Source organism: Syngnathoides biaculeatus, chromosome 4, assembly GCF_019802595.1.
Source record: "Syngnathoides biaculeatus isolate LvHL_M chromosome 4, ASM1980259v1, whole genome shotgun sequence".
Lineage (NCBI taxonomy): Eukaryota > Metazoa > Chordata > Actinopteri > Syngnathiformes > Syngnathidae > Syngnathoides > Syngnathoides biaculeatus.
This window is the reverse complement of record NC_084643.1, coordinates 4,631,683-4,644,533: the sequence shown is the minus strand read 5'-3', so window position 1 is coordinate 4,644,533 and position 12,851 is coordinate 4,631,683. Positions and strand designations below refer to the sequence as shown.

The 12,851-nt window shown below is 48.1% G+C and overlaps 1 protein-coding gene across 2 annotated transcripts in view; it reads left to right on the top strand.

Moving 5' to 3' along the window:
* limk2 (LIM domain kinase 2) overlaps window positions 1-12,851 on the top strand; it is a 29,259-nt gene that overhangs the window by 13,237 nt on the left and 3,171 nt on the right. For both annotated transcript variants that reach the window (XM_061816528.1, XM_061816527.1), the window contains exons 4-15: window positions 3,180-3,289; window positions 5,009-5,194; window positions 5,330-5,435; window positions 7,455-7,666; window positions 7,739-7,925; window positions 8,036-8,122; window positions 8,726-8,857; window positions 10,175-10,231; window positions 10,957-11,022; window positions 11,098-11,272; window positions 12,509-12,564; window positions 12,658-12,815. In XM_061816528.1, coding sequence (XP_061672512.1) covers window positions 3,180-3,289; window positions 5,009-5,194; window positions 5,330-5,435; window positions 7,455-7,666; window positions 7,739-7,925; window positions 8,036-8,122; window positions 8,726-8,857; window positions 10,175-10,231; window positions 10,957-11,022; window positions 11,098-11,272; window positions 12,509-12,564; window positions 12,658-12,815 — 1,532 coding nt within the window. The remainder of the gene's footprint in view (window positions 1-3,179; window positions 3,290-5,008; window positions 5,195-5,329; window positions 5,436-7,454; window positions 7,667-7,738; window positions 7,926-8,035; window positions 8,123-8,725; window positions 8,858-10,174; window positions 10,232-10,956; window positions 11,023-11,097; window positions 11,273-12,508; window positions 12,565-12,657; window positions 12,816-12,851) is intronic.

Genomic DNA, 12,851 nt, shown 5'->3' with positions numbered 1-12,851 from the left:
CCCGTCGACTTGGGGTGAATGCGAGCAGGCATTTAAAGGCAGCAGAATGTGTGCTCGTTTTGTTTTGTTTTTGCGGTGATTACGTTTCCAGACGATTGATACTTTTACGCAGGCCGCAGTCGAGCGCGGCGGCCGTCAGCCCCGTTTGCGCACTCGCTCCCCCCTTGAGGCCTCATTCTGTACCACGGTTCGCCGCGTGGTACACGGAGGAGCCAGTGGATCGCGGTTCAGGGGGGCCCGCCTCGGGTTCGAGTGTAGATTCGACCGTAGAGTATTGTGAGCACGTAGCAGCTGTCTGTTTTTGGTTTGTCGACAGCCAGGGTAGGCCAAAAAAAAAAAAAAAAAAAATTAACGCACTACCTTTTTTAACGGCGGCACGGTGGATAAGCTGGTAAAGCGTTCTGAGGTCCCGGGTTCAATCCCTGCCCCGCCTGTGTGGAATTTGCATGTTCTCCCTGTGCCTGCGTGGGTTTACTCTTTTTCTCCGGGTGGGCACTCTGGTTTCCTCCCACATTCCAAAAACATGCAAAATGAATTGGACACTCTAAATTGCCCGTAGGTGTGATTGTGAGTGCGACTGTTGTCTGTCTTCATGTGCCCTGCGATTGGCTGGCAACCAGTTCAGGGTGTACCCCCCCCTCCTGCCCGTCGACAACTGGGATAGACTCCGGCGCTCCCGTGCCCCTCGTGAGGATAAGCGGCTAAGAAAATGGATGGACACTTTAAGATAGTTAAGAGTACTGTCGTTTGTTTCTGTATTCATAGTGGCCACGGATGTGTAATCAACAGGGGGTACGAAGGAAGGAATTTTCAAGTCAGTGTTACAGCAGGAGCTGGATAGATAAGTGTGTAGAATTTGGATTATTTTTTATGATGATTTTTTTGGGGGAGTACCAACTTGTCGCTTGTGTTCTTGGCAAGTCAGTTACAAACTGATGAGTCAGGTGACGCGTAAGTTCCGATAACAGTGCTGACTCAGAGTTGTACGCACAACTTTAGTTTTAAATTGTCATTTTTATCCATCCATCCATTTTCTTCGCCGCTTATCCTCACGAGGGTCGCGGAGCGTGCTCGAGCCTATCCCAGCTGTCACTGGGCAAGAGGCGGGGTACACCCCGAATTGGTTGCCGGCCAATTGCAGGGGACATGGAGACAAATAGCCGAACTCACAATCACACCTATGGGCAATAAAATGTGTCCATTTGCATGTTTTTGGGGTGTGGGAGGAAACCCGAGTGCCCGGAGAAAACCCACGAAGGCACGGAGAGAACATGCAAACTCCACACAGGCGGGGCCGGAATCGAACCTCAGAACTGCGAGGCCAACACTGTACAGGTGCGCCACCATGCTGCCTTGTCATTTTCAATCAAAGCATATTTTAATACATACGTGTAGATTTGGGGGGGGGGGGGGGCTGTGCTCAAAGTTGGCATGTGCAAATATTTGCACAAATGTGATAGCACACAAACAAACATGGAAGGAAGCTAATCCGCTAGATGTGTGCACCCAAAATTGCATCTGTTAAGTGTACAAAAAACACCACACTCTTTATTGTGCACGTTCTGGGACAGCATGTGCAAATGTATTAATTTGTCACCTGATTGATCAAACCTCCGACGAATTGCGACGGCGGATTTTGTGTCTTTTACGTCTGCCAGGGAAGTGTAAACAGCGCAGTCGACATATTTGGAATCTCCGTAATTCAGGCCCACAACAAGTTCAGCTAATAGATATTCTTTTCACGTGACGTCATGAGTCACATGACTTTTGTTTACGACGCCATACTGGATGGCAAAACTACAATACAACTCGCGTTTTTTAGTGATCTTTTTGTGAATATTGGCTTGCTTATAAGCGTGTTATTGTCTTTTCATTATGGTATTTCATTGTGTGACTTATGGTTGCAAGAACGGACAAAAAACGGGGGTCTGACACTTCAGGTATTGTTTACCTTTTGCTGGTCATTCAGCTAATTTCCACATTTTTTACATATCTTTATGGAGGTCTTTCGGCTATCAATATGCCTACTAGCACCCGCAGTGAAACTTTGCTTTCCGGATAATGTGAACCTCGTGGCTGTCGCTAGCCGTAGCCTTTAGCTGCACTTTTGCTAACTCTCGGGAACGGGCTATGCCAATCGCTTTTTTCGAGGCTGAGCTCCGTCCACTGGCGGAGTAAGTTTTCGCGCACACTGGGTGAGTTGGTAGCGAAATGTATGCGGTCTCTCACCTTCTCGACGCTGTTTGTGTAGTTCCGGTCTCTAACCAACAGCTTGAGTTCTGTCACAAAGCACTCACGTGACTCACAGTCACATTGCGCCTTCTCCTGAAACTTCTATCTAGCAAATACGGGGTTTGATTTGGGAGTGACGTCATCGGATAATTTTTTTGTAATAAGTTTTTAGCAATTTATCTTCGTCTCCGGTCAGCGTCCACGTATTGCCGACATCCCGTCCTTTATCGCCGATCCACAGCGGGAGGAAACTGCACTTTTTTCCTCTTCAGCTTTGTTTTTAAGCGGTCCCGTAAACATGAGTTCGGCGTGTCGGACTTTCAAGATAAAAGATCAAACGATAACCGTAGCTTAAATATTACAGTATCTACACTTATCGCTTCCTAGCCATGATATGTAGACACGATCTTGCCCTCCAAAATGGCGTCGTACACACGTGGTCGGCGTCACGGCAATGAAAAGAATCTATTGCTGCCCACTGCTCTTTATGGAAGGGAAGAGATGGCGATGAAATGAAGGGCTATCTTTTTTTTTTCAAGTTCTATTGATTGTTTTGTTTTGTTTTTTTTTTTCCCCCGTGCAGTTTAAGCAGCCGTAAAAATTTCGACCAAACGTCTTTCGACCGTTTTCCCGAGTTCTTCTTCTCAGGTACGCGACGATCGTCCTTTCGTGCACGAGCTTGTCTCGAACACGGAGGTGCGCGGCGTCGGTTTTCGGAACGGTTTACGAGACGGCGCACGTGACCGATCGCTCTCCGGGTTGAAAGCGAGACGGAGCGTGTCGGTTGTTGGCGCGGGGGTGACATCATAGAAAATTCCAGACAGACTCCGACCCGAAGCAGGTGTTGCGCTGACGGCAGGAGACTTGCCGTAGAGAACCCTCCTTGAATTGGGAGGGGGGAGAAAAACACAACGTGGCGTTCAACAACAACGCGTTTGTGATTCCAGGTGGCCGGAGAGCACAAGTATCACCCGGAGTGCTTTGTGTGTCTCAGCTGCAAGGTGGTGATTGAGGACCGGGATACGTACGCCTTAGTCGAGCGCTCCAAACTCTACTGGTAAGTCGCCGGAGGGGCCCGTGCGTACTGCTGAGGGGGTGTTCGGAACCGTTTGATTACCGATCGTTTCGTCACAAGAAGAGGGTGAGGAAAAACGATCAGTGCTGCTCGGTGCGCAGATGCTGATCTTATTCTAGAATTATGGCCTATTTTATTTTTGTAAAAAAAAAAATAAATAAATAAATAATAAAGTTGTACAACTACAATGCTTTAATATTTTTGGACATTTTCAATGTAAGTAATTTGCCATAACTGCTTTTTTTTAATTGATCTATCGAGCTATACAAGATCTACAGCTGTCATTTTAAAGGGCCACTGTCATGAAATGCATGATTTTCAGTATATTATTAATGAAAATACGGCAGCCGGAATGGACCCATCTTTTTTTTCACCACAAAACGTGATTTTGGCATATACGGGTTTTTGTGACTCCCGCCATGAAAATCTTTTGTTTTCGAGAAGAAGCAGGAAGTGACGTACTTGGCAGGACCGACCTCAAGTGGACTCGTTTGTTTCTATTAGTTTTACCTCCGGGAAGGTAGCTCGTTGGTCCTTCGTGTTAGCCAAAATGCCAGCTCGTTGCATTGCTGGACATCGCTTGAACAATCGGGAGGAAGGATTTACCCTTCATAAGTTTGCAAGAGACCCGGTTCATCGGGAAAAATGGATTGCACATGTGCAAAGGACGAGAGCTTTGTGGGTTCCAAATGACAGCTAAGTGTGTATACAGCTACTGAAAAAAATAATCGTTTGGGGCGGACCACGTAAGCCGTCTCTCATAAGACAAGATCTGCGTACGTATGACGGGTGCTAAATGTGCCGATGTGCGCGTCGGACGGCTTCCGTGTCGGGCTCACCGGCGAAGGCTGCCGCATCGTGCCTCGCGGACGAGCACGGCTTCGGCCAGGCTGACTCATACATACTCTCTGGGAGTCTGTCGCCGCCGCGGCAGTATGTATGAGCCAGCCTGGCCGAAGCCGTGCTCGTCCGGCTGGGGTGGCTCATCTTCGGCGCCAAGGTGGCTTATCACGGTGCCGAGGCGGGCCGCTTTACGGTGTTGTCATTGCTCGCGGCTGAGTACGCTACATACTGTCATACTGTCGTGGAGTCTGTTGTGAGTTAGAAGTGATCCGCGTATCGTCTAAATACGGCTCGAAACGATAGGGTAATATTGACTCGATTATGAGACGTTCTCTTCTTCGAAAAGAGCTTTAGTGTCTGAAGGGGCGTGTCCCACAGCGGGGGCCGCAGCGTGTTTTCAATGGCGAGTGTCCAGGGTGACATCACGGGCAGGAGATGCAGCCAATATGGCGACCACTTGGATGCCGAACGACACTTTCGCAACTTTGCGCACGGATGACGCGCTCTCTGCTCATAATTCTTTGTTCGTGTAGACATTGAAGGGAATAATGTTATATGTATTTTTCATTTCACTATTTTAGAATGTTTATAGGGATGACACTTGACCTTTAAAGATATCGGTTAATTCTTCCATTTTTTTGAACATAGTCATTGTCGGTCCTCCTTCCCTGGAATGACAATTTCAGCTCGAGTGTGTCACAACATTGCATCATCTCTGCGTTTTCCTAACAATAGATTGATATCTGTCGTCGTCACTCATTTTCCATGAAACCTCGGGTGCCGCACCCCCCCCCGGGAACTGACAGCCCAGGCCAGTCGGCACTTGTAACCTCACCGCTCGTCTGCTTTCGTACGCAGCGGGAAGTGCTACAAGCAGGTGATCCTCACGCCCATGCTGGAAAAGCGCTCGCACGACTCCGTCCCGGACTCCCTCCCCCACACGGTGACGCTGGTCTCCATGCCGTCGGCGGCCAACGGCAAGAGGGGCTTCTCCGTGTCGGTGCTGCGGGACGTCAACGGCTCGGCGAGCGTGCAAGTCAAAGAGTGAGTGACGCCCGGCGAAGCCACACAGCTGACCGTTTATCGGAGACCTTCGCAATGACCCGGATTTACGTTCCGATTCACGAACGCGCGGTTTTTTTCGGGTTTTTTTTTTTTTTTTTTTTTTGTCCCCGCCAGGGTCCGAGGGATGCTCATAAGTCCCGAGGTGCGGAATGCCATCCACGTCGGGGACAGGATCCTGGAGATCAACGGCGTGCCGGTGGGGACGCTGCTGGAGGAAGAGGTGACTTTGCGCCGATCCTCCTGAACGTTCTGCTTTCATCTCACCGCCGCAGAAATTCCTCCGGCTCGTTATTGTGCATCGAGATTTCGCCATTCCGATCATTCCGCCGTCGAACGCATTCTTCAGCGGGGAGAGGATGCTATGAGCGCCGACTGCAGTAATTTGCGTTGTCACGCCTGCTCTCAAAATAATTTTCTCTCACCTGCTCAACCCTCTGTAATGTACTGGTGCTTTTTTTTTTTTTTTTTTTTTTTTTAGGCGCCTGAACTACCCAAGTAAATTAGTGCCACCAGGATTTGAATTTGAAATGTAAAGTGATGTTAACAATTCACCCGGCTACAATTCGCTGTCTAAAATTCACCGTCAGGGTTACTACAGGTCAGAACCGAACACCCAGCCAATGGAGCTTTCCGACCTGTCAATCACTTGTACAATAATAGCCAATCAGATAGCCGCATTGTCTTAACCCCTGGCTTGACACGTGCCTCTCGCCATATTGTCCCAGAATCAATGCTGGTTGTCAGTAGCGGGCGCTTGGAAAAGTTAATGTTAAGCTGGTTGTCAGTAGCGGGCGCTTGGAAAAGTTAATGTTATGCTGGTTGTCAGTAGCGGGCGCTCGGAAAAGTTAACGTACGAAGAAAATGGTCCTCAGGTGCGCTTGGGGGACGTGCATTTCTGATGAAAGATATCCTGCTAGAGTGATTAATTTTCCAAGGCCTAAAACACAGTTGATAAAGTGTCTGCGATGGATTAAGGCTCACGGAAGAACACACGTACAACTAAATGTGGACGATATCAACAAATACTAGGCTATACGTTTGAAAGTAAGTGATGGAGAAGTATATTCCATGAGTTTGATTTAATTATTAGCAGTGTTTTATACATTGCAGGAGAACAAATTTCACTTTGTTAGTGTATCACTGACCTGGTGAATGAAGTGTGTCATGTTTTATGCCCAAGAGTCGGGTTAGCGATACGTAAATGCAAGACAAATGTCTATTTGCCTATTTGTATGACATCGGACTTTTAAGACCGAGCGCTGGGTTCCGTCACGAGCCAAGTCTAATGAGTACACCCACTCACCTATAAAGACTACAATGATATTACTCGTGATCTTTCCAAGTAAAAAGTACTCCCCCTGCTTTACATGCGCGGTCCGATTCCACTATTTGATCCTGTTGGATTTCTATATGAAGTTTGTGAGGCGTCAAACTTTTTTGCATCGATCGCCATTGCGACCTGCTCCGTCCAAAATCTTAATTCCGTGTACATATCCTTGCGTGATGTAGTTGAGACCTCTCTGTAGAACTCTCTTGGACAAGTCTGGCGCATTTGGCAAAAACCATACCGCGATATTACCTGGAATACGTGTTAGAGAATCCACTTCAAACCTGTTCTGTTCAGTCACCATTTTGGAAGACTGTGGGAGATGGCAACTGTAGCTTAGGGGGGCGGAGCTGAAGATCACCAGTCGGAAAGTGACGTCACATGACCAAGAAAGCGTGACTGGATTGGCTGGCTGTTCGGTTCTGACCTGAAGTAACCCTGACTGGTGGCACAGACGGTGAATTTTAGACAGCGAATTGTAACCGGTTGAATTGTTAACATTGAAAAGTTACACTGAAATATTGAAAATATCATTTTACACTTCAAATTCAAATCCTGGTGGCACACGTTTAGTTCCGTACTGAACAATCTTACGGCAAAGCAACCTTTGACCCTAAGTGAGTCTTCAATCATCCTAAGAAAAGGGAGGGAAACGCGTACTGTACGTACAGGAAGTGCACGCAAACTCCTCTTGAGGCAGGATTCAAACCTCCAACCTCAGAAGAGTGAGCCCGATGTGCAACCCACTCGTTCCGGGGTGTATTAGCACCTCTCTCAACGAGAATAATAAAACACTAATAAATCAAAACCTTTCTGAACTTTGCGCTTGGCCTCCTGCGTCCGTACGGGATTCTGATCAAGTCCAAATGCTGAGCAAGCTTTTTTGTTTGTTTTTTTTTTTTTTTCGCGTAGGTGGACGACCTCATTCACCGCACCGGTCAAACGTTGCAGCTGCTTTTGGAGTACGACCCGGTGAGGCAACGTTTGGACCGACTCCGCCTGGAGTCGTCCAGGGACGCCCTGGGAGCGCCGGCGACGTCCCGCATGCGCTTGTCGTCGCCGTCCAACGCGGTTCTGGAGAGAACCCAGGTGGACCACGGCACGCTGAAGAGGAGATCTTTGAGGTTCGAGGGACAAAAAAAGTGCAGAAACTTTACCGAATGAATTTATGGAATTGATCTCGTCGTTGATTTCAGACGAAGTAACAGCATATGCAAGTCGCCCGGGCCCAATTCCCCCAAAGAAGATCTTTTCATCACCCGGGACATCGGACGCTCCGAATCTTTGAGGTCGTCCAGCAGCTGCTCCCATCGCATCTTCAGGCCGTGTGACCTCATCCACGGCGAGGTTTTGGGAAAAGGCTTCTTCGGACAGGCCATCAAGGTGCCGCCGCCGCCGTCTTCTTCCTGTCCCCGTAAAACGAGGCTCCGCCACCCCCACTTGCGGATGTCGTGAAGTCAACGAGGGTTCTGTTGCTTTTGTACGGCCCGCAGGTGACTCATAAAGCCACGGGGGAGGTGATGGTGATGAAGGAGCTGCTGCGCTGCGACGAGGAGACCCAGAAAACCTTCCTGAAGGAGGTAATCGGTTCCAGGAAGCCGGCGCTTTCCTCAACGGGCAAAACCGTGCCGTGTGCCGACCCGTAATTTATTCGATCTTCTTGCGGAGAGAAACGCCGCGCGCTCCAACAATGATTTCTTTCTTTCTTGCTGTTTGCGCGACTTTGTCAAATGATTGATTTGGGCGTTTAATATTTGTTTTCACGCGGTTCATATTTCACACTTAAGCACAACGGTTTTCAAACTCATTTTTCCCGCGGGGCCCGCATTGTTGTTCCGTTTTCCCTCAGAGGTGCCTTTATGATTGTGGAACAAAAATGTTTCATCACCGAAATCATGTTTCCGTCATCAATTTATGAACCGGTTTTGGAATCAGAAATCAAAGGCGATGCGTTTTTCAACTATTCACATTTGGAAATGCAAAAATGCTTAGAATATCTCTACTTTATCATGAAAGATGTGTGACAATTTGAAATTTGACACTCTTGATGCGGCTTCAACGGGCCACACTAAATGATGTGGTAGGCCAGATCTGGCCCCCGAGCCTTGAGTTTGACACCTGTGATTTTGCCCCAAAAAAATGACGCGTCTTTTTATTCTCTCCCCCCCTCACCGAATTTTTAGGTCAAAGTCATGCGGGGGCTGGACCACCCTCACGTCCTCAAGTTCATCGGCGTACTGTACAAGGACAAGCGGCTCAATCTGATCACGGAATTCATTGAAGGCGGCACCCTCAAGGACTTCATCAGGGACACGGTGGGTTCTAACCTCACATTAAGGTCCACTGTCATCAAATGCATGACTTTTAGTTATTAATGAAAAAACCGGCAGCCGGTATGGGCTCATCCGTTTTTTTTTCACCACACCCCATGATTTCGACGTAGATGGCTTTTTGTAACTCCCGCCGTGAAAATCCTCTCGAGGGATTTGTTTTCGAGAAGAAGCAGGACCGCCCTCAAGTGGACTCGTTTGTTTCTATTAGTTCTACCTCTGGGATGGTAGCTAGTTGTTCCTTCGTGTTAGCCAAAATGCTGGCTCGTCGTATTGCTGGATATTGCTCGAACGCTCGGGAATGCGGATTCGCTCTTCATACTTTTCAAAAAGACCCGGTTTGTCGTGAAAAATGGATTGCACAGGTGCAAAAGACGAGAGCTTTGTTGGTTCCAAATGACAAGTAGGTGTGCACACGGCTACTAAAAAATAGTAATAGTAGGCAGGGGGACGTAATCCGTAAATTTGGAGTGCTAAATGTGTCAATGTGCGCATCAGAAGGCTTCCTGCAGCAGGCCTTGTGGATCGCCGCTGGCCTTGTCAACACGGCTTCAGCCAGGGGGGCTCGTCGCACGCGGAAGTGGATCGACTTGGAGGCGGTTTGGCCGCGGCCTCACAGTCGTCGTCGCTCGCGGGTGGCATTGTTTTTATAACTGCCGGGGATTGGACAGGGAGGCGGTTTGGCCGCGTCGTCGTGTCGCTCGCGGGCGTCGTCGCTAGGTAGTTTGGCTGCGTGCGGTTTGGCCGTGATCCGCATATCATCTAAATATGGCTCGAAACGATAGGGTAATATTGCCCCGGTCACTTCACTCGGTAGTGAGACGTTCTCTTCTCCGAAAAGAGCTTCCCTGTCAGAAGGGGCGTGTTCGTCTCCCATGTTAGGGTCCACCGCGTGTTTTCATTGGCGAATGTCCGGGTGACGTCACGGACAGAACATGAAGCCAATATGGCGACCGCTCGCATGTCGAATGCCTCGTTCTCCACTCATATTTATTTTTTTCGTATAGACATCAAAGTGAATAATGTTCTATATTTTTCATGACAATATTTATTTTAGAATGTTTATAGGCATGACACTTGGGCTTTAAGGAGCAGAAACGGATGTGTGCCCCCCAACCTGAAGTAAACTTAAATTTGTTACAAGTTTGGCTGCTCCGGTGAAAAGGAAAGTTTTTTTTTTTTTTTTTTTTTTTTTTGCGATCCGACATGATAAAAATATTGTGACGGTGTCCAAGCTCATCTTTGTCCGCAGCCTTCTTTTGGATTTTCATTCATCCGGGTCTGACCTTTATCTTTGTGTAGGATCCGTTTCCATGGGAGCAACGGGTGAGCTTTGCAAAGAGCATCGCGTCTGGCATGGTGAGTTCGGCTGTTTGAGCGCATCGATTTATATTAGCGTGCGTTCTGGAATGGAAAAATTCGTAGAAATGAGCCGTGCGCAAGGGTTACGGAAAAGTGCAATATTTTAGTCTTGGACAAAGGGAATTACTGTCATTTTCGGCCTATAAGCCACAACTTTTTTCACACTCTTTCAACCCTGCAGTTTATGTGGTGATGCGGCGCTAGCGTTAGCGCACCTTGTTATAAGCCTCGGTACACAGAAAGAGGTTAACGCTAGCATTAGCGCACCTGGTTGGCAGTGCCAGCGTTAAACTCTGTGTACCGAGGCTTATAACCAAGTGCGCTCTGTAGGCGGGGAATTACGGTAGCTCAGTTAGCGCTGAAATGCCCCATGACCACCAACTCATTGCGGACTTATTTATCTTAACGCGTTAGCAGTAGCTCGGTGCTAGCATTAGCGCACCTTGTTATAAGCCTCGGTACACAGAAAGAGTTTAATGCTTGCGTTAGCGCAGCTTGTTAGCGGTGCTAGCGTTAAACTTTCTGTGTACCGAGGCTTATAACCAAGTGCGCTCTGTAGGCCGGGAATTACGGTAGCTCAGTTAGCGCTGAAATGCACCACGACCACCCTCTCATTGGAGACTTATTTCAGCCAATATTTTTTCATCTCTGACAGAAATTGTGCAAGTTTTAGGTTCTTTATTTTGGTCTTCATGCTTTCCTCCTAATTGTCTTTGTTTCAGTCTTATCTACACTCCATGAGCATCATACACAGAGACCTCAACTCTCACAATTGCCTGGTCAAACTGGTACGTGACAAAGCGTCTCCGCTGACGTAGTCACTCGGTCTCCGGCAATCAGCTCCAAAATGAATTTTTCGACAGGACAACACTGTGGTCGTCGCCGACTTCGGGCTGTCCCGACTGATCGTAGAAGAAAAAGTCAAGCCTTCGCCCGAGAAGAACTCCGCCAAGAAGAGGGTGTTCCGCCGCATCGACCGGAAAAAACGGTACACCGTGGTCGGAAACCCGTACTGGATGGCTCCAGAGATGCTGAACGGTGAGTTGCGGCGTCAAACTACCGTAATTTCCAGCCTGCAGAGCGCACCAGATTATAAGCCTCACCCACTACATTTGTAAAGGAAATACCATTTGGTACATACATACGCCGCAGCTGTGTCAAAGCCGCAAGTGCCCACATTGAAACACGATATATTTTCAAAGAAAGATGGTACACAGAAAGAGTTACCTTAACTTGGCTGAACATATCAACAACACGGGAGCACGAACAGGCCTAGTTGAAAAAAAAAAAACATGCCGGTAAAAAAAAACAGCCATGGCCGCTACACAGTACAGCAAAAACATAAAAAAAAACATAACTAAATCACTGAGATGGGGCAGTAACACAGCAGCAACACGATAGCACGGTGCTAACGCTAGCTCGGCACTAACATGGCTGTTTAAAAAAAACAAACAAACAAAAAAAAAAAAAACAGCCACGCCAGCAACATGGTAGCACAGCACAAAAAAACATACCTAAATCACTGAGACGCGCCACTAACACAGCAGCAACATGATAGCACAGCGCTAATACTAGTACAGTGTTAACAGGCCCGTTTTAAAAAAAAAAAAAAAACGTACCAGGAAAAAAAACACTGCCGCGGCAGCTACACAGTATCGGTAGCACAACACTAACATTTAAAAACATACCTTAATCACTGAGACATGGCAGTAACACAGCAGCAACATGCTAGCACAGTGCTAACGCTAGCGCGGCACTAACATACCGATAAAAATTACTGAGACACGGCAGTAACACACCAGCAAGACCTAGCACGCCGCCAATGCTAGCACAGCTAACAGGGCCGAAAAAAAAAAAACATACCGGTAAAAATCACTGAGACATGGCAGTAACACAGCAGCAACACGCTAGCACAGTGCTAACGTTAGCGCGGCGCTAACAGGCTGTTTATAAAAAAACATACTGGTAAAAATCACTGAGACACGGCAGCAACATGCTAGCACAGTGTTAACGTTTGCGCAGCGCTAACGAGCCGGTTTAAAAAAAAAAAGAACATACCGGTAAAATTCACTTCCTCGGCACATATATTCCGCCGGTCTCACTTACCTTTTCCGCTCGAGTGCCCCCTTGCGAGAAAAAAAAAAATGTACCACATAAACAGCGGGGATGAAAGCGTGTGAAGAAATTCGCGGCTTGTAGGCCGGAAATTAAGGTACTAACCTGTTGTCAGTCGAGCGTGAGCCGGGTCGCTCAATGCCGGGTTTGCGTTTTCAGGTAAACGCTACGACGAGAAGGTGGACATCTTCTCATACGGAATTGTCCTTTGCGAGGTAAGAACCGAAACCTTATCAAATGTCATTTTGCGCTGGAATAAATCCTGACGCCGCGATGTTTATCTGTCGCCCGAATGTCCTGTGATCCAGATCATCGGAAAGGTCTACGCCGACCCGGAATGTCTCCCCAGAACTCTGGACTTCGGTCTGAACGTGGGGAAGTTCGTGGAGAAGTTCCTCCCCGAAGACTGCCCGCCGGCGTTCTTCCCGCTGGCCGTGGCGTGCTGCGACCTCACACCGGACAACCGGTGAGCACCCGTTAGGAGTTTGAAATGGAACCCAGA